Here is a 27,945-nt window from a genome sequence, read left to right on the forward strand (position 1 = left end):
CAGAGTCCTGGTCGTTGCAGTAATGTCGTTCTTCCACCAGGGGGAGTGATGTTACGTCTGATGGCAATAAAGGAGATCTTCCTACCAGGTATCACAAACCGTACACCACACGTTACACTCCAGTCCACCAGGGGGAGCCTTGCTCCTATCTACTAGGGCACTCCTCACAGAAGGGTAAAACTGGTGGGCTGGATAGGAAGTTAGTCAGAAGCTGACTGGGCTTCAACCGGGCAGCAGCCTAAGAGTGAGAGGCTGGCTGGGCTTCGCCCAGGTAACATCGAGTCAGTTCCTGTCAGGCAGACAGAAGGGAAGGAAGAACATCAGAGCTGCAGACAGAGAGGTCCCTTACAGGGGTGGGATCCTGTCAGAGGCCTAGATAGAAGGTCACGGAGCTGCGCCTGCCCCACGTGCGGCAGCATCCTAAAGAAGGACACGAAGAGAATTGTATTGTAGCGGGTGAGAAACGAAGTCATAGCACAAGGAGATAACACCAGAAGGAGTTCTGCCCTGTAAAAGGCTGCCTCCTTCTGAGGCGCAGAAGCCGGTAGCCAGAACACCGAGGGAGTAATAGTCTCTATGCTTTACTTCAGAGACTGGCAGGACAGTTAATTCCACGTTGGCTGCCTGACCATATACCCAGGAGGCACTGTGGCAACTTGTGGGGGCCGGGGCGTCTCTAGGGTCCCTGTAAAAAGCCTCAGGCCATCAGTCATACAGGTTTGTCCTATCCATACCATCTGGGGGACAGAGAGGAAGACATAACATCTAGAACATCTACAACAGTTGTGAGGACCTTACCGAGAAGCTCAGCAGGGAGGTACTACAACACACAGGCGCTAGAGGAAGGCTACTGATTTCCACCTGGATAAGGGGACTCTGGATTTGCCTTCGGACCGGCCGGACTCTGCCTACCCTGTGGTCCGTACCCTGGACTGTGGATGCTGAAGTCTTCAGTAAAGGTAAAGAGACTGCAACCTTGTGTCCTCGTTATTCACTGCGCCTTACATCATCCGCCATCCTGGGGGCACACTTCACCTGTGGGAAGGTGTACCATCTTGCTGCCATAACATCACCCCAGCGGACCCCTAAGCAGCGTCGGTCACCCTGACCGAATACCACAGGTGGCGTCACGAACTACCCCTTTAAAGACCTTTCCCAAAACCATAAAAACTCTTTTCTTTATTGGACGTCTCTCAAAGGGCCACAGAACGGGTCGGGCCACCGTGACATCCCCTGAACTGAAGGACCCGGTGCCGAGTACCCCATTGCCCTTGCGTGGGAGCGCTCCATTTCTCTTTGTACATTACGGACTAATTAATTTTCTATATTAATGGATCAGACTTTTACAGGTGCAGCAATAGGAAATATATTTATTTATTTATTTTTAATAAGGAACAGAGAGTGATCCGAATTGTTTTTGTTTTTTCCATCTTTTTTCCATCATCTTTATTTTTTAGTCCCCTTTGGGGACTTGAAATTGCAATTGCCTTATCACTTGTTCTTTATATTAGAATACTGTAATATTGCAGAATATTGTGAATATTGTAGGCTCCTAGAAGCTTAACTACGGGCTGGTCTTTACAGAAGTACTGTTATGGCATGCATGGTGGCCCACAGAAGACCCCTGGCTGCCATAGCAAGCTATTGCTCCTTGCGATCATGGGCAGATGGAGGCCTAGAATAGTATGACCGTTAGACAACTCACTAAATGCCGCTGTTAAAGATCAACAGTGGCATTTAAAGGGTTAACAGCAGCGATCGGAGCATAGCTCCACTCGCTCCTGATAGAGGCCGGCACCGGCTGAAAATCATAGCCAGAATAAGTTCCTGAGCCCGCCTCATACACAAGGACTGAAATTGCATGTACCTGTACAGTATGTCTAGTGGGGTGAAGGGGTTAATACTATGCTGTCTTAGCCCTAAAAAAATAACTGTAAAGTGCCAGCGACTAGGTGTCTTCCTTCTGACTATCTTATCCACGTTCCCTTCAACTGTAATACTTCTCTAACAGTGAACACGACACAGTTTACAGGAAACAGAGAAGGGTGTTTGCTTCTCTGCTGTCATTGGGCAATGGCAAGAGCAGTGCATGCTGGGAAGTGAGGGTAGAAATGTTCCAGCACCTCTAGTGCTGGCAGAATGCTAATGAAGAAGAACCTCCCATTGAAAAAGAGCAGATGGCAAGTTTAATGGCATAAGAACCGAGACAGTTCCTGGACATATTAGACTGGTATGTGAGCCAAAAGTGTCTTACAGTTGTGGAGTTTGAGGGCAGCAGGACCCTGCTTTTTGTGTGAAAAGACAAAAAGTATGCTTTAACAAGAAAAATACCGATAAAATCTGTAGTGAAAACATATGACCATAATTGCATCTAATAACCGTTCACTCTTGTCGCAGTATATGGATTCATTCATTACTCATACAGACCTTTCTGTTCTCCACATGAAATAGAATTCATGTAAATTTTCTTCATTTTACTTGTGGTGAAATACAATAAACCACATGGTGCAAATCAATGGATGGAAGTTTTACGGAACAATATCTGTAGTGGCTATTCGATGAGTGTGAAGGAGCCACCACCAGTGAGCCAGGAGGTGGACTCTGCGCTCCTGGGAGCAGTGCCGCAGCACAGTGGTCGCCAACTGACTGTAGAGCTGACTACATGCTGATTTCCATTTTTTTTCAGCTAATAACAAACATAGTAAGCTACTCGAAGCTCAAAATTAGCTTCCAATTAATGTCCAATATTATATACATGAAAGAATCAAACAAGATTCTATATACGATTCCAAAAACCCCCAACACAGGATGTTTTCACCTTATTCATGGCATATTTTTTGTCCTCGTAACACAGTGACAGTACCTTAAAGTCACACTTTTTTTTTTTTTACCTTGAAAAAGGCTCCAGTCCGGTGCCAAAACACGTTAGTGGGTAATTAAAACCTTTATCTTATACTATTGAGGATTCTTCATTTCCACAACAGTAACCCAGGTACTGTGATATCTTTACCAAAACAAAATATTTTCTTAAAGAAGAACTCCCATCAAAGCTTTTATCCTCTTCATGCATTGCAGTCATCATATCATATAGAACTGTGTACTTACAATTGCTCATTTTGCCTTTCTACACTGTAAATTGTTCTTTTTTCTCTCTGGTCTATGTAGACACAGACACAGGAAGTCTCTTTCCCTGCAAAAATCAATCCCCTTTTCAACTCCTGACCCAGCTGCTTCAACCCTAACCCTACCAGGGACTTTTGCAATGACTCATGAGTCATGCAGGGAAAATTGACCTCCTGTTTCTACATAGAGCTTAGGGTACCGTCACACAGTGCCATTTTCATCGCTACGACGGCACGATTCGTGACGTTCTAGCGATATCGTTACGATATCGTAGTGTCTGACACGCTACTGCGATCCGGAACCCCGCTGAGAATCGTACGTCGTAGCAGATCGTTTGAAACTTTCTTTCGTCGTCTAGTGTCCCGCTGTGGCGGCATGATTGCATCGTGTGACACAGGTTGTATACGATGTGCGCACAGTAACCAACGGCTTCTACATCGCAAATACATCATGAAATTATCGCTCCAGCGCCGTGTATTGCAACGTGTGACCGCAGTCTACGACGCTGGAGCGATAATCATACGACGCTGCAACGTCACGAATCGTGCCGTCGTAGCGATGAAAATGGCACTGTGTGACGGTACCCTTAGAAGGAGTCAGATAGTCCATTTTTAACCATGTGATGTCATAGACCTAATTGAAAAGATAAGAATTAGCTGGGTAGAAAGGCAAAATGAGCAATTATAAGTACACAGTGTTGCATCATATGATGATTCCAATATATTAAGAAGATAATATTTTGATGGGAGAGGGAGGAGTAATGCATCTTTAACACCCTCCCCACATCTATCATCAAAGGTAGTTCTAGGGAAAAAAAATCCTCAAAAATGTAAATATTGCTATTGTGGCAGGACTGGATTTAGGAGGTGGCAAACTGTACAACATATTAGGGCGAATATTTTCATAAGGCCTCCAAAGAGCAGAAGCACCCGCCTGGTCCTTGAGGATATCAGTGGTGTTCCCACTTCACCTATCACTAGGGTCCTCCCGTTACTAATTTCCTATCACGAGGTGACTGTAGCACACACATGCTGGCCATGGAATATTACCATACTATTGCTGAAATGTCATCACTGTGGTCAACGAATCTATTTGATCTTCCAGTTCTAAAAACCCATGAAAGAAAACGTTCTTAAACAATATCCATAGTTTCAAGATGGCAAAAAGATCGGAAAAGGAAACTCCCCAAGAAAGGTTCCCATCTTCCCAAAAAGTTGTTGCGGTGACTCCACCACTAGCGTTTCTTGCTCTATACTGTCAAGTATAGAGGGGGGGGGGGGGGGGCAACATCAAAACCTCCCTAATTATTAATCTTGGGAACGTAGACTGAATGTTAACATAAATGACATACAACTGAACATGTGCACAGCAAAGTCGTTTTGACATTGCTGTGCATTATGTTCATTTTATGGGGCACTTTTTCAGGGGGAGCCATTAGTGAACCAGCTGGCTGTTGTAATATAATTGACAGTTAAGCATCGGTGAATCTTTCTGTGATCAAATATGTACAGTACAGACCAAAAGTTTGGACACACCTTCTCATTTAAAGATTTTCCTGTATTTTCATGACTATGAAAATTGTACATTCACACTGAAGGCATCAAAACTATGAATTAACACATGTGGAATTATATACTTAACAAAAAAGTGTGAAACAACTGAAATTATGTCTTATATTCTAGGTTCTTCAAAGTAGCCACCTTTTGCTTTGATGACTGCTTTGCACACTCACGGCTAGTGTGGAGCGATACCGTCCGATACTTGAAAGTATCGGTATCGGATAGTATCGGCCGATACCCGAAAAGTATCGGATATCACCGATACCGATACCCGATACCAATACAAGTCAATGGGACACCAAGTATCGGAAGGTATCCTGTATGGTTCCCAGGGTCTGAAGGAGAGGAAACTCTCCTTCAGGCCCTGGGATCGATATTAATGTGTAAAATAAAGAATAAAAATAAAAAATATTGATATACTCACCTCTCCGACGCAGCCTGGACCTTACCGATGTAACCGGCAGCTTCCGTTCCTAAGAATGAGCGCTTGAAAGACCTTAGATGACTGTCATGATCTCAATGGCAAGAGATCATAGCATCAGCATATATAGGAACTAGCTCTTGGAAGATGGAAACTGAGCTGACCATGAACTAAACCTAACGCACAACTAGCAGTGGCCGGGTAGCATGCCTACGTTGATTCTAGATGCCCAGCACCAGCCGGAGGACTAAATAAAACTAGCAGAGGAAAATATTAGTCCTAGCTCACCTCTAGAGAAATACCCCGAAAGGAGACAGAGGCCCCCCACATGTATTGGCGGTGAATCAAGATGAAATAACAAACGTAGTATGAAAATAGGTTTAGCAAATTTGAGGTCCACTTACTACATAGCAGAAGACAGGAAGGACACTTTCATGGTCAGCTAAAAACCCTATCAAAACACCATCCAGAAATTACTTTAAAACTCTGGCATTAACTCATAACACCAGAGTGGCAATTCCTGTTCACAAGAGCTTTCCAGACACAGTAACGAAACTACAGCTGTGAACTGGAACAAAAATGCAAAAACAAACATGGACAAGAGTCCAACTTATCTAGTAGTTGTCTAGGAGCAGGAACAAGCACAGAGAAGCTTCTGATAACATTGTTGACCGGCAAGCAACTAACAGAGCAGCAAGGTTATATAGCGACTCCCACATCTTGATGGGAACAGGTGAACAGAGAAGATGAAGACACCAGTTCAATTCCACCAGTAGCCACCGGGGGAGCCCAGAATCCAAATTCACAACAGTACCCCCCCCTCAAGGAGGGGGCACCGAACCCTCACCAGAACCACCAGGGCGATCAGGATGGGCCCTATGAAAGGCACGAACCAGATCAGAGGCATGAACATCAGATGCATTCACCCAAGAATTATCCTCCTGGCCGTATCCCTTCCACTTGACCAGATACTGGAGTCTCCGTCTGGAAACACGAGAGTCTAAGATTTTCTCCACAACGTACTCCAACTCACCCTCAACCAACACCGGAGCAGGAGGCTCAACGGAAGGCACAACCGGTACCTCATACCTGCGCAATAATGACCGATGAAAAACGTTATGAATAGAAAAGGATGCAGGGAGGTCCAAACGGAAGGAAACAGGGTTAAGAATCTCCAATATCTTATACGGGCCGATGAACCGAGGCTTAAACTTAGGAGAAGAGACCCTCATAGGGACAAAACGAGAAGACAACCACACCAAGTCCCCAACACGAAGACGAGGACCGACACGACGACGGCGGTTAGCAAAAAGCTGAGTCTTCTCCTGGGACAACCTCAAATTGTCCACCACCTGCCCCCAGATCTGATGCAATCTCTCCACCACAGCATCCACTCCAGGACAATCCGAAGATTCCACCTGACCAGAGGAAAATCGAGGATGAAACCCCGAATTACAGAAAAACGGGGACACCAAAGTGGCAGAGCTGGCCCGATTATTGAGAGCGAACTCCGCCAATGGCAAAAAAGCAACCCAATCATCCTGGTCAGCAGACACAAAACACCTCAGATATGTCTCCAGGGTCTGATTAATCCGCTCAGTCTGGCCATTCGTCTGAGGATGGAAAGCGGACGAAAAAGATAAATCTATGCCCATCCTAGCACAGAATGCCCGCCAAAATCTAGACACGAATTGGGTCCCTCTGTCAGAAACGATATTCTCAGGAATACCATGCAAACGAACAACATTTTGAAAAAACAGAGGAACCAACTCGGAAGAAGAAGGCAACTTGGGCAGAGGAACCAAATGGACCATCTTAGAGAAACGGTCACACACCACCCAGATGACAGACATCTTCTGAGAAACAGGCAGATCTGAAATAAAATCCATCGAGATGTGCGTCCAAGGCCTCTTAGGAATAGGCAAGGGCAACAACAATCCACTAGCCCGAGAACAACAAGGCTTGGCCCGAGCACAAACGTCACAAGACTGCACAAAGCCTCGCACATCTCGTGACAGGGAAGGCCACCAGAAGGACCTTGCCACCAAATCCCTGGTACCAAAAATGCCAGGATGACCTGCCAACGCAGAAGAATGAACCTCAGAGATGACTCTACTGGTCCAATCATCAGGAACAAACAGTTTATCAGGTGGGCAACGATCAGGTCTATCCGCCTGAAACTCCTGCAAGGCCCGCCGCAGGTCTGGAGAAACGGCTGACAATACCACTCCATCCTTAAGGATACCTGTGGGCTCAGAGTTACCAGGCGAGTCAGGCTCAAAACTCCTAGAAAGGGCATCCGCCTTAACATTCTTAGAACCCGGTAGGTATGACACCACAAAATTAAACCGAGAGAAAAATAATGACCAGCGCGCCTGTCTAGGATTCAGGCGCCTGGCGGTCTCAAGATAAACCAAATTTTTGTGGTCAGTCAATACCACCACCTGATGTCTGGCCCCCTCAAGCCAATGGCGCCACTCCTCAAAAGCCCACTTCATGGCCAAAAGCTCCCGATTCCCAACATCATAATTCCGCTCAGCGGGCGAAAATTTACGGGAAAAGAAGGCACAAGGCCTCATAACGGAGCAGTCAGAACTTTTCTGCGACAACACTGCCCCAGCTCCGATCTCAGAAGCGTCGACCTCAACCTGAAAAGGTAGAGCAACATCAGGCTGACGCAACACAGGGGCAGAGGAAAAACGGCGCTTAAGCTCCCGAAAGGCCTCCACAGCATCAGGGGACCAATCAGCAACATCAGCACCCTTCTTAGTCAAATCGGTCAATGGCTTAGCAATATCCGAAAAACCAGCAATAAATCGACGATAAAAGTTAGCAAAGCCCAAAAATTTCTGAAGACTCTTAAGAGAAGAGGGCTGCGTCCAATCACAAATAGCTTGAACCTTGACAGGATCCATTTCAATGGAAGAGGGGGAAAAAATATATCCCAAAAAGGAAATCCTCTGTACCCCAAAAACACACTTAGAACCCTTCACACACAAAGAATTAGACCGCAAAACCTGAAAAACCCTCCTGACTTGCTGGACATGAGAGTCCCAGTCATCCGAAAAAATCAGAATATCATCCAGATACACAATCATAAATTTATCCAAATAATCGCGAAAAATATCATGCATAAAGGACTGGAAAACTGACGGAGCATTTGAAAGACCAAAAGGCATCACTAAATACTCAAAGTGGCCCTCGGGCGTATTAAATGCGGTTTTCCACTCATCCCCCTGCCTGATTCGCACCAAATTATACGCCCCACGAAGGTCAATCTTAGAGAACCACTTGGCCCCCTTTATGCGAGCAAACAAATCAGTCAGCAACGGCAATGGGTATTGATATTTAACAGTGATTTTATTCAAAAGCCGATAATCAATACATGGTCTCAAAGAGCCGTCTTTTTTTGACACAAAGAAAAAACCGGCTCCTAAGGGAGATGACGATGGACGAATATGTCCCTTTTCCAAGGACTCCTTTATATATTCACGCATAGCAGCATGTTCAGGCACAGACAGATTAAATAAACGACCCTTTGGGTATTTACTACCCGGGATTAAATCTATGGCACAATCGCACTCTCGGTGCGGAGGTAACGAACCAAGCTTGGATTCTTCAAAGACGTCACGATAGTCAGACAGGAACTCAGGAATTTCAGAGGGAATAGATGATGAAATGGAAACCACAGGTACATCCCCATGAGCCCCCTTACATCCCCAGCTCAACACAGACATAGCTTTCCAGTCGAGGACTGGGTTGTGAGATTGCAGCCAAGGCAATCCTAGCACCAAATCATCATGTAGATTATACAGCACCAGAAAGCGAATAATCTCCTGGTGATCCGGATTAATACGCATAGTTACTTGTGTCCAGTATTGTGGTTTATTATTAGCCAATGGGGTGGAGTCAATCCCCTTCAGAGGAATAGGAGTCTCCAAAGGCTCTAAATCATACCCACAGCGTTTGGCAAAGGACCAATCCATAAGACTCAAAGCGGCGCCAGAGTCGACATAGGCGTCCGTGGTAATGGATGACAAAGAGCAAATCAGGGTCACAGATAGAATAAACTTAGACGGTAAGGTGCAAATGGAAACAGATTTACCAAGCTTTTTAGTGCGCTTAGAGCATGCTGATATAACATGAGTAGAATCACCACAATAGAAACACAACCCATTTTTCCGTCTAAAATTCTGCCGCTCGCTTCGGGACAGAATTCTATCACACTGCATACTCTCTGGCGATTTCTCAGTGGACACCGCCAGATGGTGCACTGGTTTGCGCTCCCGCAAACGCCTATCGATCTGAATAGCCATTGTCATGGACTCATTCAGACCCGCAGGCACAGGGAACCCCACCATAACATCCTTAATGGCATCAGAGAGACCCTCTCTGAAAGTCGCCGCCAGGGCGCACTCATTCCACTGAGTAAGCACAGACCATTTACGGAATCTTTGGCAGTAAATTTCCGCTTCATCTTGCCCCTGAGATAGGGACATCAAAGTTTTTTCTGCCTGAAGCTCCAAATGAGGTTCGTCATAAAGCAACCCCAAGGCCAGAAAAAACGCATCCACATTGAGCAACGCAGGATCCCCTGGTGTCAATGAAAAAGCCCAGTCTTGAGGGTCGCCCCGGAGCAAGGAAATCACAATCCTGACCTGCTGTGCAGGATCTCCGGCAGAGCGAGATTTCAGGGACAAAAATAATTTGCAATTATTTCGAAAATTCTGAAACCCAGATCTATTCCCCGAGAAAAATTCCGGCAAAGGAATTCTCGGCTCAGATACAGGTGCATGACAAACAAAATCTTGCAAATTTTGTACCTTCGTGGCGAGATTATTCAAACCTGCAGTTACACTCTGAAGATCCATTGCAAACAGGTGAACACAGAGCCATTCAAAGGAGAGAAAAAAAAAAAAAAAAAAATTTCAGCAGACTACTTATTTCTCTCCTTTCTCAGCCAAGGATTTTAACCCTTTAGTGGGCCGGTCAAACTGTCATGATCTCAATGGCAAGAGATCATAGCATCAGCATATATAGGAACTAGCTCTTGGAAGATGGAAACTGAGCTGACCATGAACTAAACCTAACGCACAACTAGCAGTGGCCGGGTAGCATGCCTACGTTGATTCTAGATGCCCAGCACCAGCCGGAGGACTAAATAAAACTAGCAGAGGAAAATATTAGTCCTAGCTCACCTCTAGAGAAATACCCCGAAAGGAGACAGAGGCCCCCCACATGTATTGGCGGTGAATCAAGATGAAATAACAAACGTAGTATGAAAATAGGTTTAGCAAATTTGAGGTCCACTTACTACATAGCAGAAGACAGGAAGGACACTTTCATGGTCAGCTAAAAACCCTATCAAAACACCATCCAGAAATTACTTTAAAACTCTGGCATTAACTCATAACACCAGAGTGGCAATTCCTGTTCACAAGAGCTTTCCAGACACAGTAACGAAACTACAGCTGTGAACTGGAACAAAAATGCAAAAACAAACATGGACAAGAGTCCAACTTATCTAGTAGTTGTCTAGGAGCAGGAACAAGCACAGAGAAGCTTCTGATAACATTGTTGACCGGCAAGCAACTAACAGAGCAGCAAGGTTATATAGCGACTCCCACATCTTGATGGGAACAGGTGAACAGAGAAGATGAAGACACCAGTTCAATTCCACCAGTAGCCACCGGGGGAGCCCAGAATCCAAATTCACAACAGATGACGTCGCGGCTTGTGATTGGTCGCGTGGCGGTCACGTGACCGCTCACGCGACCAATCACAAGCCGCGACGTCATCTAAGGTCTTTCAAGCGCTCATTCTTAGGAACGGAAGCTGCCGGTTACATCGGTAAGGTCCAGGCTGCGTCGGAGAGGTGAGTATATCAATATTTTTTATTTTTATTCTTTATTTTACACATTAATATCGATCCCGATACCGATTCCCGATATCACAAAAGTATCGGATCTCGGTATCGGAATTCCGATACCGCAAATATCGGCCGATACCCGATACTTGCGGTATCGGAATGCTCAACACTACTCATGGCATTCTCTTGATGAGCTTCAAGAGGTAGTCACCGGGAATGGTTTTCACTTCACAGGTGTGCCCTGTCAGGTTTAATAAGTGGGATTTCTTGCTTTATAAATGGGGTTGGGACCATCAGTTGTGTTGTGCAGAAGTCTGGTGGATACACAGCTGATAGTCCTACTGAATAGACTGTTAGAATTTGCATTATGGCAAGAAAAAAGCAGCTAAGTAAAGAAAAATGAGTGGCCATCATTACTTTAAGAAATGAAGGTCAGCCAGTCAGAAAAATTGGGAAAACTTTCAAAGTGTCCCCAAGTGCAGTGGCAAAAACCATCAAGCGCTACAAAGAAACTGGCTCACATGAGGACCACCTCAGGAAAGGAAGACCAAGAGTCACCTCTGCTTCTGAGGATAAGTTTATCCGAGTCACCAGCCTCAGAAATCGCAGGTTAACAGCAGCTCAGATTAGAGACCAGGTCAATGCCACACAGAGTTCTAGCAGCAGACACATCTCTACAACAACTGTTAAGAGGAGACTTTGTGCAGCAGGCCTTCATGGTAAAATAGCTGCTAGGAAACCACTGCTAAGGACAGGCAACAAGCAGAAGAGACTTGTTTGGGCTAAAGAACACAAGAAATGGACATTAGACCAGTGGAAATCTGTGCTTTGGTCTGATGAGTCCACATTTGAGATCTGTGGTTCCAACCACTATGACTTTGTGCAACACAGAAAAGGTGAACGGATGGACTCTACATGCCTGATTGCCACCGTGAAGCATGGAGGAGGAGGTGTGATGGTGTGGGGGTGCTTTGCTGGTGACACTTTTGAGGATTTATTCAAAATTGAAGGCATACTGAACCAGCATGGCTACCACAGCATCTTGCAGCGGCATGCTGTTCCATCCGGTTTGCGTTTAGTTGGACCTTCATTTATTTTACAACAGGACAATGACCCCAAACACACCTCCAGGCTGTGTAAGGGCTATTTGACCAAGAAGGAGAGTGATGGGGTGCTACGCCAGATGACCTGGCCTCCACAGTCACCAGACCTGAACCCAATCGAGATGGTTTGGGGTGAGCTGGGCCGCAGAGTGAAGGCAAAAGGGCCAACAAGTGCTAAGCATCTCTGGGAACGCCTTCAAGATTGTTGGAAGACCATTCCCGGTGACTACCTCTTGAAGCTCATCAAGAGAATGCCAAGAGTGTGCAAAGCAGTCATCAAAGCAAAAGGTGGCTACTTTGAAGAACCTAGAATATAAGACATAATTTCAGTTGTTTCACACTTTTTTGTTAAGTATATAATTCCACCTGTCTCCTCCATACATCTGTGACCTCGTCTCCTGGTACTTACCTGCACGCAACCTCCGATCCTCACAAGATCTCCTTCTCTACTCCCCACTTATCTCCTCTTCCCACAATCGCATACAAGATTTCTCTCGCACATCACCTCTACTCTGGAACTCTCTACCACAACATATTAGTCTCTCACCTACCATCGAAACCTTCAAAAAGAACCTGAAGACCCACCTCTTCCGACAAGCCTACAACCTGCAGTATCCACCGATCGACCAAACAACTGCACGACCAGCTCTACCCTCACCTACTGTATCCTCACCCATCCCTTGTAGATTGTGAGCCCTCGCGGGCAGGGTCCTCTCTCCTTCTGTTGCGACTTATATTGTTCAAGATTATTGTATCTGTTTTTATTATGTATACCCCTCCTCACATGTAAAGTGCCATGGAATAAATGGCACTATAATAATAAATAATAATAATAATAATAATAATGTGTTAATTCATAGTTTTGATGCCTTCAGTGTGAATGTACAATTTTCATAGTCATGAAAATACAGAAAAATCTTTAAATGAGAAGGTGTGTCCAAACTTTTGGTCTGTACTGTACAGGGTGGGCCATTTATATGGATAACACCTAAATAAAATGGGAATGGTTGGTGATATCAACTTCCTGTTTGCGGCACATTAGTATATGGGAGGGGGAAACCTTTTCAAGATGGGTGGTGACCATGGCGGCCATTTTGAAGTTGGACATTTTGGATCAAACTTTATTTTTATATGGATACACCATTTTATTTAGGTGTATCCATATACATGGCCCACCCTGTATTTTATTTCTTATTATGTTACAAGTATTGAGAACAATGAGCAAAGTACAAAGTAAGTGGATTCTGATGCAGCATTGGAAGACCAAAGATGCGAAGAGAGCGGAAAGCGGCATCGGAACGTCTCCACCAACACGTCTGGAAATTGTTTCAGAGATACATTTGGCGCAATGGGTTCAGTGATTAAAACACCGAAATCTGTAAGTCCTTCGTTGTCTGTGGCCAAGGAGAATGAGATGAGTAACCCTGACATTTATACACACTCCGAAGAAGACCATGCAACGTTCATCTCAAGAGGTGCATTTACCACCGAGCTCATCAGATACAATAAATTGTCAGACCTGTTGGTGGAACAATGTCAGATGCCTCTTGCCATTCTCTGAACATCTGCTTGTGATTTTCAATCTTCCAATGTTGGACTCAGACTCCTTATCAGTAAAATAAAGAGAAATATTCATGAAAAATAGAATAAAAATATGATGACCTGATCAGTACTGTATGTCAAATTTTGGCCCACCCTGTAGATCAAAGGGAACATGTTGAGTGATTCGTTTTGCCAAATCACGGCTCCCTTATTGCAAACAGGTATGTTGCACAGTTTAGAAAGAGGATGGTTTAAATGGGAGTTAAAAAAGAGGTGACTGAGAAGACAAATCACCGGCATGGGTCAATGTCAAGTTCTGCCTTCAAAACCCCTTTTTATTGACAGGTGTGTCCCCATACACACATATAGCATTGATGATGAGCCTCATTCTTCCCGTCTTCTGTACTTCTGTATACCTCGTTGCTGTTCCAGTCACGATTCCAGTTCTACGTGCGCTCGTATTGTAAATGGCTTATCAGACCTGTGTTAGGGCTCCGGCAGATAGAGGCCATTTCTCTGTCATCTGAGCTCATCTCAGTGAATACAGCTCTCCACAACTAATTTTAGGGATCACTGAACATTCTGAACTGGATCTAATCAGAAGATACAGAAAACAGAGGCTATACAGCGTGATTGTTCTGTTTTGTTTTTTTTTTACTTTGGTAAGAACAGTAAATCTCCAAAAATGGAGTTTAGTAAAGAATTATGGCGGCTGCAGAAGCCGCTGCAGAGTGAAAAATGCAGTATTCAGATGGGAAAACGATAGGATACAATTAACTTATTATAACATACTCAACTCACTGATCCCCACTGATCTATGTCCTTCTACATAGATGGTCACATGCTGTCTAGCTATGTGACCGCTGTTATCAATCACTGATTGATGGCACATGAAGTTTCTGTACTTTCTCCACCCCTGATCAAGTGTTGTCAAGTCACATGATGACCAAAACTAACTAGTGATTAGTTGCAGGGGTCAAGCGGCTAGAAAACACATGATCGGCTACAGAGGAAGTTCAGAGACTTCATGTGCCATTAACAGTGATTGACTGCAGCAGTCACATGACTATAGACAACATTTGGTCAGCTTTACATAAGTACAGCAATTGGTGGGGGCCGAGGAAGTGTCAAAACCAAAGTGGTGGTGTTACACAGCTGTCCTGAATCTCGGCTATGCTCCCCCCACACCTGTCCGCTGTACTCTGTTATGCTCCACGTTGGCTTTGCAGGTGGTCCGGCATGATGCCATGTGATAGTCTGCCTGGGCCTATGTAAAGTTGACCACCTGGGTCTTGGGATTAAGATTTTACTGCTCCTGAGACCTTTCTGCCTGTGGCAGGCAGTACCTCTGCTACCTGTCTGCGGCCTTCAGGACATCACCTGTCTGCCTGCGGCTTCTTCTCATCTGCCTGCTACAGTGACGCCCATGGTCAGACTTTGGGCTTGCAGTACCCACCTCACCAGGTAAACCTAACAGGTGGGTTGTTAGTGAGGTGTATATTGCTATGTGGCCTGGTGGTGGACTTCTGGTACCTCTTAATACAGCTTCCATGAGATAGCTGTCAATCACTGGAAGGACCGCCCACTGGACTCATATACATAGAAACACCAGGGATTCCAATGAATAAAATACGAGATAGTGTATACTGAATCTTTTCCAACAAACCTATAGGTCATTCTGCTCAGCTTCTCCTTCTACATATCATACTGTCCACGTGTCGGATAAAATTTATAACATGACAGGTTCCCTTTGAACATTATGGCATTTTCTGATGACACTTTCTGTTAATCTCAAAATGCAATAGTCCTTGAAAGATGTGAAAAAAGCCCAAAAAGAACGATTCCTGGCATGTAGGATGAATTCACACATCTGTGTTTTGAGTACGGACCAGCTGTGGGTCTCCGGACTCAAGGGGCTCATTCAGACGTCCGTTTTTTACATACAAGTTCTATCCGTGTTTTTTAAGGATAGCACTTGCACCTAGTGTAATCTAAGGAGCTGTTCACACGTCCCCTTTTTTTGAAGACAGAGTTGTCCGCGCTATATCGCAGAGACATGCCTGGTATTGATCCGAGTATCTATGGGCCTGTCAAAAAAAATGGACGTGACTTGAATGCCATTTGAGTGCAGTCCGCTATTCACGGACTACTTTATCGGAGAAGGTTGAGGAACTTTTTTGTTCCTTGTGCAAAAACCGATGAAACTTGGACCAAACTCAGATGAAGATCTGATGAAAATCTAATACAACGTTGGACAAAATAACTGAAAAAACTAGGACAGCTTGTCTCCTGTGTGGAAAAAAAACATAAAAAAACAGATGTCTGGATGAAGCCTATCTCGACCGACAGCCTTCAAATATGTCCATGAGGCTGTCGAGTTAGGCAACCCGCAACCGGTCAATGCATCGCAACCATACTCGGACAGTGGAGCACAGATGTGTGAATCCGGCCTCATACTTATACAGCTGACCTATTGTATTCTTTAATATTGTTGTTTTTCTTGTTGAAAATATTTCAATGAAAACACAGAAATAGCAGTATTGTATTTGATGGCCAAAGGCTTATGGTCACTTTTTGGAAACTATTTTTTGAAGACTTTTCTGTTATTGCCTTATACTATTTCTACACCTTTATTTCTTCTCTATAAATCTAGACAATTAGTATAAAGTACAAACAAGACCTAACCTCAGTTTTACCCGTCCATTAAAGGAACAAGATGTAACTTAATTAGTTCTTGAAAGTCAGGAATAAAAGGAACAAGTACCAATTATACGGATGTAAAAATATCCATTAGCACAGTAAGGAAAAATGTTTTAGCCTTATACCTAAAGGATGTAATTATTAGCATCGCACTCTTTTACTTCAACAGCCAGACTAATAACCCGGGGTTGTTCTATGTTATTTTCTAAGGTTTATTACAAGCCTTGTGATTGCAGAGTATTGAGTTAAGACAATATTTGTAATGCATAATGAACAAAGGTGAACGTAAAGAACTGAAGGGAGACCTTAAATTTGGAAATAAGATACAACCTCCATAATGTAGCTGTCCCCATTTTCTTGTTTGCCAGGCTTAAACCATATTGGAAGACTATTCACCATTATCCTGTGTCCTAATTACCTTCTGGATTGTGAAAAAAGACAGCAAGTCCTGAAGAGAATTGATGACCATCCCACGCAGCTGCAGGGACATCAAAGAGGAAACACAGGCGAAAAACTCTTGAACCTGAATAGTGGAGTCGTTGTCATTCTGCGGGACTAAATGAATCCACTTATCCTTCTCCGATTTAAAGAGTGAAGCGCAACGTGGTATCCATCTGCAACCACCGGAAAAATCAAGAGAAAAATTATAGAAATTAAAATGAAAACAAAGACCCTGACTCATTATTTAGGGGGGAAAGGGGGGTTTAAAGTTACTTTCCTTTGTCTTCTGGAATTAATTGTCGTTTTTTGGCGCAAAGTGTAAAAAATGCGCTTAAACAGTTTTTGCAAATTTTGGAGTCAAAAGTTGTTAACATTGCCGAAAAAGTGTTGGCCGACTCAAAAATACATTCATTTCAAAAGATCAGCAGACAGGCACTGTAGCAAGTATATGCTGCTCGACTCTGCAATGCTGGTTAAAAGAGAAGGCCAGACGTGGTGGTGCTCAACTGTGCACCAATACAATCTTCAAAATTTACAAGAGTAGAAGAAAAAAGGTTTGGCACTCACCACTGGCACAGTAGTTTGTACTTTTTTTTATTCCAAGGTCATATGGAAATACAGAGTGAAGACACGCAGATTGGATTTCAGTTGTTTCGCATCCAATTACGCTTCATCTGATGCTTCATTGATGAAGCATAATTAGACACGAAACAGCTGTAGCCCAGTCTGTGAGTCTTCACTCATTATTCTCATATGACCTTAGAATAAAAAAGCACAAAATAATGAGCCAGTGGTGAGTGCCGCTCATTTTTTTGTTTATTCTCCTAATTACTCAAAAATACATCAGGTGGGTGTGAAGTTGTGTCACATTTTGATGAATTGGGTGAAAACATCTGTAATCACTAAACTCCACCCACAAAGAGGAGGGAAAAAAACAAAAAAAAACTAAGATATGCTAATATAAAATACACTTTAAAAGGAGCAAATAGAATTGGGTACAAACAGAAAAAAAGGCCAGGAAAAAAACAGGCGCAAAGGCCATGATGAATCAGGGTCGCCATGCATAGGACATGATCCAGCTCCACATTCACTATATAGCCGATATTTGGTTCTCACTCAGCCAAGCAAGTCTTGGAGTCTGTGGAAAACATTGAGCTGAACATGGATGACATCTGAGTACAGTCCGATTTCCACAGACTGAAAGAATGGAGAAGATGAAGACATTTTTTTCTCCATCTTCATAGAATCATAGAATGTTAGAGTTAGAAGGGTCCTCAAGGGTCATCGTGTCCAACCCCCTGTCCCTTCTCATCGTGGAAAATTGGCGTACACTGTGATCACACTCTGCTCGGATTTGCATAATTGACAACATTTTCTCAGGTGAGAAGACATACAGTTGCCGCCACCTGCATCTCCATCTTCTCCATTGTGTCAGTCTGTGGAAATTGGACTTGTACTTAGATGTTATCCAAGTGCAGTTCGATGGTTTCCAAAGACAAGCATGGCCGAGTGCAATCTAAGTAGGACATTTGCACGGCCCCATAGAATAACACTGTTATCCATCAAAACGTCAAATAGCACTTGTCCGATTATTACGGTTGCCTAAATGCGGTATATTTGAAATAAAAACAATTCTAAAGGGACTTTTCTCAGAGCTCTGTAAGGTGCCTTTACTTTATTAATCTTTTATAGAAATATATGAATAAATTGGCAACTGGGTGTTACCAGAGGGGGAGTTGTCTCTACACAGTCGAACACAGTACAACAGTGCTGGCAAGCCCAGACTGTGTAGAGTCACGCCAGTTTTAAAAAGGCAATGGTAACACCCAGTTGTCAATTTATTCACACATTTCCAGGAGGAATAACAGAGAAATAGCATAACGCAGAGCTTTTTAAAAATATATATTTGTTATTAGTAGAACAGCCATGTCAGGAGAGCTATCCGGTCCTCCTTAAAGCCCTGCATGTGACTTAGAGATATTACACATATACAAATCTATCTCTAGGGAAACGATAATTATTTGGATCAATGTAAATCGAATTTTATTCCCTGCATTTGTTACTGCGTCAGCTTACATTTGTGCAGTTCCATTAATGCCCATGCTATTAAGCTGGAGATGTGGCACCTACACTATACACTACATGGCTTATAATTACCTGGGATCCAACAAAATAATGCTGCGGAGCGAGTTCCATTCACCGATAGCAACAGGAGCAAAGATCAGGAATAATGAGTGGCCGTGGCAGTTCAGCCGTGTTGGGTGTAATTGCAGGCTAATAACTATCATTAGCGGTATAGGATGTATACACTAACAATGCAGCCCACACTTGGGCACGATGAACCTACTTGTTCCGCAGTGTAGTGCGGCCTTCCAGACAATGCTTTTGAACCAGATCTTCAAACTCAGCAGGAAGCAGCGGTAAGCTCCCACACAGCAATTCTTCTATCCGTACAAATCTCAACTCGCTGAACCTAAAACACAATACATAAAAGACTCAGAGGACTGTTCTGTATTCTGCACGAATGGACTTGATAAGAAAGGTTAGAGGCGAGATCACTAAAATGTCAGAATTGATGACCCAATACAAAAGCTGTAATGTGTCTTCAATCGCTGCGGTGATATATATCCAGCATAACATTTCAGATCCTAACCATAAAGACACAAGGGCACATGCATAGAAATTGGCACTATCCCGACACTGGATGTACATGAATTACGCATGCGCGCTAGATCTGGCATCGGCAAAACCTTTGCATTTTTGCCATGATCTTTGAATCGCATGATAAAACGAAGCTGCTGGTATTCTCAAGTTGTCTCATGAGCAGCTCAGAGCTACGCCGTCTCCTTATTTCTTGAATGACAGATTTGATCCAAGACCTTTGTCCTACTTCTACACATTAAAGAGGTTGTTGACCCCTTAGGCAACAAATCTGCGTGCTATTAGGACTCTCCTGTGCCGGAACGGTGGCCATGTGACCGCAAGTATGCGATTTGCATACATGAGGTCACATGCCCACTAGTCTTGCGTGGCCTTGCTCAGTGTAAGTGTACTGAGCAAGGCAGGACACATCTAGTCGGAATGTGTCTGGAAACATGCAAATTGTCATTTGACTGCCCGCTCCCGATGCCGGTACCAAAGAATACTCATGTTACGCCCGGGAGACCGAGGTACCCAGCACCAGATCAATGAGGTCCGTCTCTTGAGGGGGATGTCACTAGTGGCTTGACCCGGTGCTGTGGCCTCAGGCGATGCACAATGTAAGGGATATCATGAAGGAACAGACACTTACTTGATCAGCAGCAGGTCCTCTCAGCTGTGATGACCCCGATTCTGGATCGATGGCTATTGTCCAAATGAAAGACTGAGGCGCTGAAACGTTTAACCAGTTTACTTCAACAAAAAGGGATTTGCAACCAATACTGTCACCGGAGTCTGTTTAAGAACTCTGAATTACTTTGACCCTGTCTGGATTTCCACCTCTTATTATGCGCAGTTTCTGTATGGCCCTGCTGCTGTTTGTGAACTGGCTGCCGACCCAATCTGTCTCTTCTGTGCTCTGGTTCGACGGAGAACCCGAGTCCTTTTTTTGTCGGCTTACCCCCTCTGGGAGTACTGCTGAACTCTGTGTCTGTTGCTGCGTCTTACCCTGGTGAAGCTGATATCACCTCACTTCCTTCCGGTTGCTGTATTATATATAATGAATATAGCCACGGATCCGGTATCCGTCTCTGCGCCTATTCTGGGTAGGGGTTATTGCTACCCGGTTCGCACAGTGTCCTTTTTCTCTATTCCTCTTTTCCTACTATGGGTATCACGGGCCTATAATCCGTCATAGGGCTGTTAGGAGTTCAGTTATACGACCTCTCACTTTCAGCTCCTCAACCCAACTGCCAGTCCTTTTCTCAGACCAGAATAGATCAAGGGGAGTCTCTGGAGCTCCCCCTTCTGGTCGGAGATGGTAAATACCCCTAGGGGCGCCACACTCACAAGTCGCTTGTCCTCCCCTAGTAAAAGAACTGTCATTTCTATAAAATGGCATGCATACCTTAGGTTCCACACATCTTAGAATAAGAACAAGCTTTACAGGAACCAAACATGGTTTGAAAATACAGTCCTAACTAGTTTGATGACATCCCCGGCCAACGTCTCCCCACCCTATTCCAATTAATTGATAGGTCTCTCTGTAACTGAGCACTTCCGGACACCACCAGAACCAGGAGCGGCTGATCAGAGAGGGTTCCGGGTCTTGTACCCCCACTGATCAGATATTGATGATCTAGTCTAAGGATAGGCCATCAATGTGAAAGACAGAGACATCCACTTGAAGGAACAAAAGTGCCTTAAAGGTGTTGCCCAATACCCTATGTTTTACCCTGAGTAAAATAATACCTCTTATACTCACCTCTGGTACTGGCGCTGGCCCTCCTGGGGATTATGTGACATTGCTATGTCATGCGATCTGTGCCGCCAATTAGCGCTAGCTTCAATCTCCTTTCCTACGTACATAAATGATATTTGGAGAAATTGAGAGGTGTAGCTGGTCTATCACTTGCGCTGGAAGTCTTGAGTAGTCCAAAGGAAGGGAGAGAGAAGCCAGTATTGATTGGTCGCAGGGATTGCATGACTTAATAATGTCACACGAACCCCAGGAGATCCAGCTCCGATACTAGAGGTAAAAATAAGTGTTATTATTTTACTGGGGGGAAACATAGGTTTTTAGAAGCAATTGACCAAGTACTGGACAACCCCTTTAAAGAGACTGTAAAGTTTTTTACAAACAGCTTACAATGGTCTAACGTACCCAAACTCACCCTACTAATCAACTGTTGCTCCTGCTCCAACACTTTTCTAGACCCGTTCTAGTCTCATTTAACCTGGCCCTAGAGACTAGCTGCATCAGTCACGTATTGACAAGCCACGTCATGACTACAGTATGGTAAACAAAGACTAGCGGGAAACCAGAGAAGCATTAAGATCAAGGGATTGGTGAGGCTAGTTTTATTCCTTTTACTTATTTTAGACCACAGTATGGGTGGGGGCTTAGAAAATGATCTAGCCCAGTGACTTTAAAACTCCAGTCCCCACAGCCCCCCTCAGGTCATGTTTTAAGGATTTCCCTTAGTATTGCACAAGTGAGAGAATTCCTGGTGCCTGGATGATACTTCCACCACCTGTTACATTACTAAATAAATCCTGAGAACATGACCTGTTGGGGGTCGCGAGGAATGAAGTTTGGGAAACAATGATCTAGCGGAAGACTCCATAATATTTGAACTCAAGTGGCACTAAGCTGTTTTAAAGTGTCCCAAAACTTCTATGAGGCTTTACTGCAGCTCCATATGCCTATATTTTATATGGAGACACACAGAGGTTTGCCTTGAATCCAGAGGTTTTCCTTGTAGCTTGCTCGATGGGGTCCCATGTTATGAAGTTCAACTTTGTAGATCATACAGCCTTTCTTACAGATTATACAGTATTTCCAGCAGCTTTACAATAAGCTATAACATTACTTACTGAGTAGCCCAAAGTTCTTGCAAAGTCAACATCATAGGGTTGGTGGTGAAAAGGTGATCTTCAATCCAATAATGAGCATCATTGTATGAAGAGTGCCAAGGAACAGGGGCACGAATTACCCGATGAGGAAAAGAACGAGGTATGTTGCCGATCAACAGCCTCTCTCTCTCATCTGGATCCTTTAGGATGTAATCAACTGGGAAATAGAAAAAAAAATCAATATCCTCATCATCAAACAATCAGCAATGGGATTGTGAAATATTAATGTGACAGGCCATGAAAAAATAGTGATTTACCTGTAGAAGAAACAGAGATATAACACTTTTAACTTACTAGGAAATACACATGGCATAACTGAGCCACAGTATATGATACTTAGATTTTGGAAAGATGATACGAATAATGACCTGTAAGCACACTACTATGTTTCTATTTAAACCACGAAGAAAGACCCTTAAAGAAGCACTGCTCCTCTCATCAAATTTTTGCATTCATCATATTAGACAGCACTGTATACTTACAATTGCTCATTTTGCCTTTCTACCCAGATAATTCTTGTATTTTCTCTCCTCTAGCTAGAAACAGGAAGTCTCTTGTCCTTGCATTATCATCCCCCTCTTCAACTCTTGACCCAACTGCCCCCTTCTCCCCCTGCCAAGGACTTTTGCAGTGACTCATGACTTTTGCAGAGAAAATTGACCTCCTGTATTTACGTAGAGCTTAGAGGGATTCAATTTGTCTGTTTTTAATCAAGTGATGTCATAGACCTAATGGAAAAGAGGAGAATTAGCTGGGTAGAAAGACAAAATGAGCAATTGAAAGTACACAGTGCTGTATAATATGATAACTGCAATATATTTAGAGAATACAAATTTTGATGGAAGTGATTCTTTAAAGATGAGAAATGTCATGAAGTGAAAACAGAATAAGATATAGAACACTTCTCAGATATATGATTAAGAAAGGTAAAATATTACCCTTCTGATTTGGTAATTAAATCTATGGCCCTGTAAGAAAAAGAAACTGGAGTTGGCAAAAAAAAAAATTGGGCTCTCCACTGTCTCTCTATTTTGACATGTTTATGAGACTACAAGTTTTCAAGAACACATTGGGAGATCTGTGCTGCAGTCTTTAAGCACTTCATGCTTTTTTTTGCATTACGGAAATGTTTATAAGGGGCATCAGGTCACCAGGTTTTCCCCATAAAAAACTACAGACCGCATTTTTAGCCCTCTTTTACAGCTTTCCGGAATGTTGTCTGTATGTCCCCAATCTGCTCCGCAAGGCCCAAAAAAAGAGCTTTTATTATACCTACAGATGGCGCGGTCCATTCTGACGGGCGTCTCTGGTCTTGATCCCGTGCCTCCTCTCTTCATGTGGTCCTGTCCTCCTTCCCTGCTTCATGTGGATGACGCAGAAGAACAAAGTACTGTAGTACATATGCGCGGGGAAAGGTCAAAGAGCGCCGAAGACCTGTAGGTAAAGCCAGCGCATGAGCACTACAGTACTTTGCTCTGCCCTAGGCATGGCAGAGAGAAGTGAGTCTGTACAGGAGCTCATTGGAGGACACTGTGTGGATGACATTGGACACGTCATCCACATGAAGCAAGGAGGGAGGACAGCGATCCTAAGAAGAGAGAAGACGCCGGTTCAAGACCAGAGACGCCATTTGGACCGGAGTGCGCCATCTGTGGGTATAATAAAAGCTCTTTTTTGTGACTTGCAGAGGGCATTGGGGAAATATATACAGAAAACTACAATGCTTTAACAGTCTTCTAAAAGCTGATGGCCCTACCTGCTGACAGTTTCCTTTTAACTGATATATTTCAACTTGAGTCGCCCCCACAAGCTTTATGAGGGAGATATTTTGCATATAACTCTGGATTTTGCACATCTTCAAGATGGACTGGATGCACAAAGGTGCTCCTAACGTTCCCTGGTCACGATTTAATTTTGATTTTAGGCTCAATATTGTTAGCCTATATTGCTCACTACCGTATGCGTCCTTCCATGCTTCCTTCACATTCTTCCTTTTCTCCTACTATGGGATTATTCAGGTTTGCTACAAGATCACACAAACCCTTATATGACAAGAAGCAATAATAGCTGTCCAGGAATATTGACGCTTTATGGACTCTTGTGTTCCATGTCCGAGCATTCACAATAATACACAAAATCTATGCAGGTTGATCTATACGAGACATAACATGCACGTATAAGAAAGATGCACAGACATATTACAATGCGGTGCATTGCAGCCTCAGGTATTCCACTTCTTCCCATTCACAATGATCCAACATGGACTCCACGATTTCATACTGAAGAGTGGAAACAATTGGGTTTAGCTTTTATTATTATGCAAGGCTGAAAATCTCTTTCCAGCCACATTTGATTAAACCTTATATGCTGTGCTACATATTCTCCTTCTTTATTACAAACCCATTCTCTGCAGGATAATGCACGATTCAGGCTGGAAGGAGAGTACTGTACAAATGCATGGCATCTTTACCTGGTAGGTGAGGGGCTTAGGATTAACAGCTGCTTCTCTAATTCCTTATTGAATATGAAAATGTTATGGGCAGATAAGCACAGACACGCGGTAATCCCTCCAGTCCCAAGAAGCCCAGCGTAACACATTGCACATGGTAATTCTCCTGGAGAAGCGCGTGGTGATCAGCTGCTGGGCGAAACCCTATGGGGCCGATTCATAAAAGTTTTTACTCCAAAAACGTGGTGTAAAAGTTTTGAAAGTTTTGTGACCCTTTAGCATTTTCATGCCAATTTGAATCAGTTCTGCCGAAATAGGCCAATGTTTGCCAATGGCTATGCTAAGGTACTAGAATACTACAATTCTTGTATCTTAGCGCTAAGATTCTGCAACCTCATGGTTCAAGGGGGGTGTTTACATTTATAGGTCCATAGAAAATATCATAAATCGTAAAATATAAGATAGGGCATTCTTGGAATGTTCAGCCAATGGTGTTTTTACCAAAGTGTCTTTTTTGGCATCTTTGCAGTCATCTTTTTACACATGTATGTATAAAATAGTGAGCGGTTTCCAGGAGGAAGCCACCTGAAAGAATGGTCAGGTCACTTTTAACCAACTTGTGGCTTTACAAATGTGAAAAGGTTAAAAAAAAAGCTGAAAAGACTGAACATATCAGCAGTAAGCCGTTCTTACATTGCCATACATATGTTCATTCTTTTTAGCTTTTATTACGCACTTTTTCAAGCAGGTTTCAGAATTAACCCCATAGAAAAAGACTTCATGAGCACATAGCCTAAAAGATGCTCAAATTCCTGAACATATAAACGGCGAGTTGGTTTGTTTATAGAAATTAATAGGAAGATTTGCATGCTCCCCAGATGAAGCTGCTGCGAAACGCTTGTCTGGTGGATGGTTGGTGAGCCTGTGCACTCTTTGCTGCCCTTTTGGGCATTGTTTGGAATCCTTACACAACCAGGGCTGTTGTGAATTCCGTTCTTGGGCTCCATCCTGTGGTTATGAATGGTACTTTTGAGAGTTCTGCCCTTGGGCTCCCTCTGGTGGTTTCGAGTGGAACTGCTGCTCCTTGAGTTTAGCCTTAGCAGCTGCTTTCACTAATCGGCTCCCCTGGCCTTGCTGTCATGATCTCTGCGGGCAGAGATCATAGCAAGCCTATAGAGGGACAAGCTCTCGGAAGATGGAACTATACTGACCATGAACTAAGCCTGCCGCGCAACTAGAAATAGCCAGGTAGCATTTCCTATTTATTGCTAGATGCCCAGCTCTGGCCTAAGACCTAAATAGCTAGCAGAGGGAAATATAAGACCTGGCTCACCTCTAGAGAAATATTCCAAAGAAGACAGTAGTCCCCCACATATAATGACGGTGAGTTCAGATGAAACAACAAACGCAGCAGGAAAATAGTCTTAGCAAATTTGAGGTCCGCTTACTAGATAGCAGAAGACAGATAGTATACTTTCATGGTCAGCAGAAAAACACTAACAAAACACCATCCAGAGATTACCTTAAACTCTGGCATTAACTCATAACGCCAGAGTAGCAATCCCTGATCAACGAGAGCTTTCCAGACACAGTAACAAAACTTCAGCTGTGAACTGGAACAAATAGGCAAAATGAAACATGGACAAAAGTCCAACTTATCTAGTAGTTGTCAGAAGCAGGAACAAGCACTGAGAGGCATCAGATAACATTGTTGACCGGCAAGAAACCACCAGAGAAATGAGCTTAAATAGCGACACCCACTACTGATGGAACCAGGTGAAACAGGAAAGAGGATGACAAGTCCAATTCCACAAGCGGCCACCGGGGGAGCCCAGAATCCAAATTCACAACAGTACCCCCCCCTCAAGGAGGGGGCACCGAACCCTCACCAGATCCACCAGGGCGACCAGGATGAGCCCTATGGAAGGCACGAACAAGATCAGAAGCATGAACATCAGATGCATTGACCCAAGAATTATCCTCCTGGCCGTAACCCTTCCAGTTGACCAGATACTGGAGTCTCCGTCTGGAAACACGAGAGTCCAAAATTTTTTCCACAACGTACTCCAACTCACCCTCAACCAACACCGGAGCAGGAGGCTCAACTGAAGGTACAACAGGTACCTCATACCTGCGCAATAACGACCGATGAAAAACGTTATGAATGGAAAAGGACGCAGGGAGGTCCAAACGGAAAGAAACAGGATTAAGAATCTCCAATATTCTATAAGGGCCGATGAACCGAGGTTTAAACTTAGGAGAAGAGACCCTCATAGGGACAAAACGAGAAGACAACCACACCAAATCTCCAACACAAAGCCGAGAACCAACACGACGATGACGGTTGGCAAAACGCTGAGTCTTCTCCTGGGACAACTTCAAATTGTCCATAACCTGCCCCCAGATGTGATGCAATCTCTCCACCACCGCATCCACTCCAGGACAATCCGAGGATTCCACCTGACCGGAGGAAAATCGAGGGTGAAACCCCGAATTACAGAAAAACGGGGACACCAAGGTGGAAGAGCTGGCCCGATTATTGAGGGCGAACTCTGCCAATGGCAAAAAAGCAACCCAATCATCCTGGTCAGCAGAGACAAAACACCTCAGATATGTCTCCAGGGTCTGATTAGTCCGCTCGGTCTGGCCATTAGTCTGAGGGTGAAAAGCAGATGAAAAAGACAAATCTATGCCCATCCTAGCACAGAATGCCCGCCAAAATCTAGACACAAATTGGGTACCTCTGTCAGAAACAATATTCTCAGGAATACCGTGCAATCGGACAACATTCTGAAAAAACAGAGGAACCAACTCAGAAGAAGAAGGCAACTTGGGCAGAGGAACCAAATGGACCATTTTAGAGAAACGGTCACAGACCACCCAGATGACAGACATCTTCTGGGAAACAGGCAGATCTGAAATAAAATCCATCGAGATGTGTGTCCAAGGCCTCTTAGGAATAGGCAAGGGCAACAGCAGTCCGCTAGCCCGAGAACTACAAGACTTGGCCCGAGCACAAATGTCACATGACTGCACAAAGACTCGCACATCTCGTGACAGGGAAGGCCACCAGAAGGATCTTGCCACCAAATCCCTGGTACCAAAAATTCCGGGATGACCTGCCAATGCAGAAGAATGTACCTCAGAGATGACTCTACTGGTCCAATCATCCGGAACAAACA

The 27,945-nt window shown here is 44.0% G+C and overlaps 1 protein-coding gene across 1 annotated transcript in view; it reads right to left on the bottom strand.

Moving 5' to 3' along the window:
- DNAH3 (dynein axonemal heavy chain 3) overlaps positions 1-27,945 on the bottom strand; it is a 373,447-nt gene that overhangs the window by 271,284 nt on the left and 74,218 nt on the right. The window contains exons 7-9 of the mRNA XM_077274961.1: positions 22,276-22,471; positions 19,106-19,231; positions 16,736-16,931 (exon numbers count right to left, since the gene is read on the bottom strand). Coding sequence (XP_077131076.1) covers positions 16,736-16,931; positions 19,106-19,231; positions 22,276-22,471 — 518 coding nt within the window. The remainder of the gene's footprint in view (positions 1-16,735; positions 16,932-19,105; positions 19,232-22,275; positions 22,472-27,945) is intronic.

The sequence above is a fragment of the Ranitomeya variabilis genome, chromosome 7 (genome assembly GCF_051348905.1).
Source record: "Ranitomeya variabilis isolate aRanVar5 chromosome 7, aRanVar5.hap1, whole genome shotgun sequence".
NCBI classification, from domain to species: Eukaryota; Metazoa; Chordata; class Amphibia; order Anura; family Dendrobatidae; genus Ranitomeya; species Ranitomeya variabilis.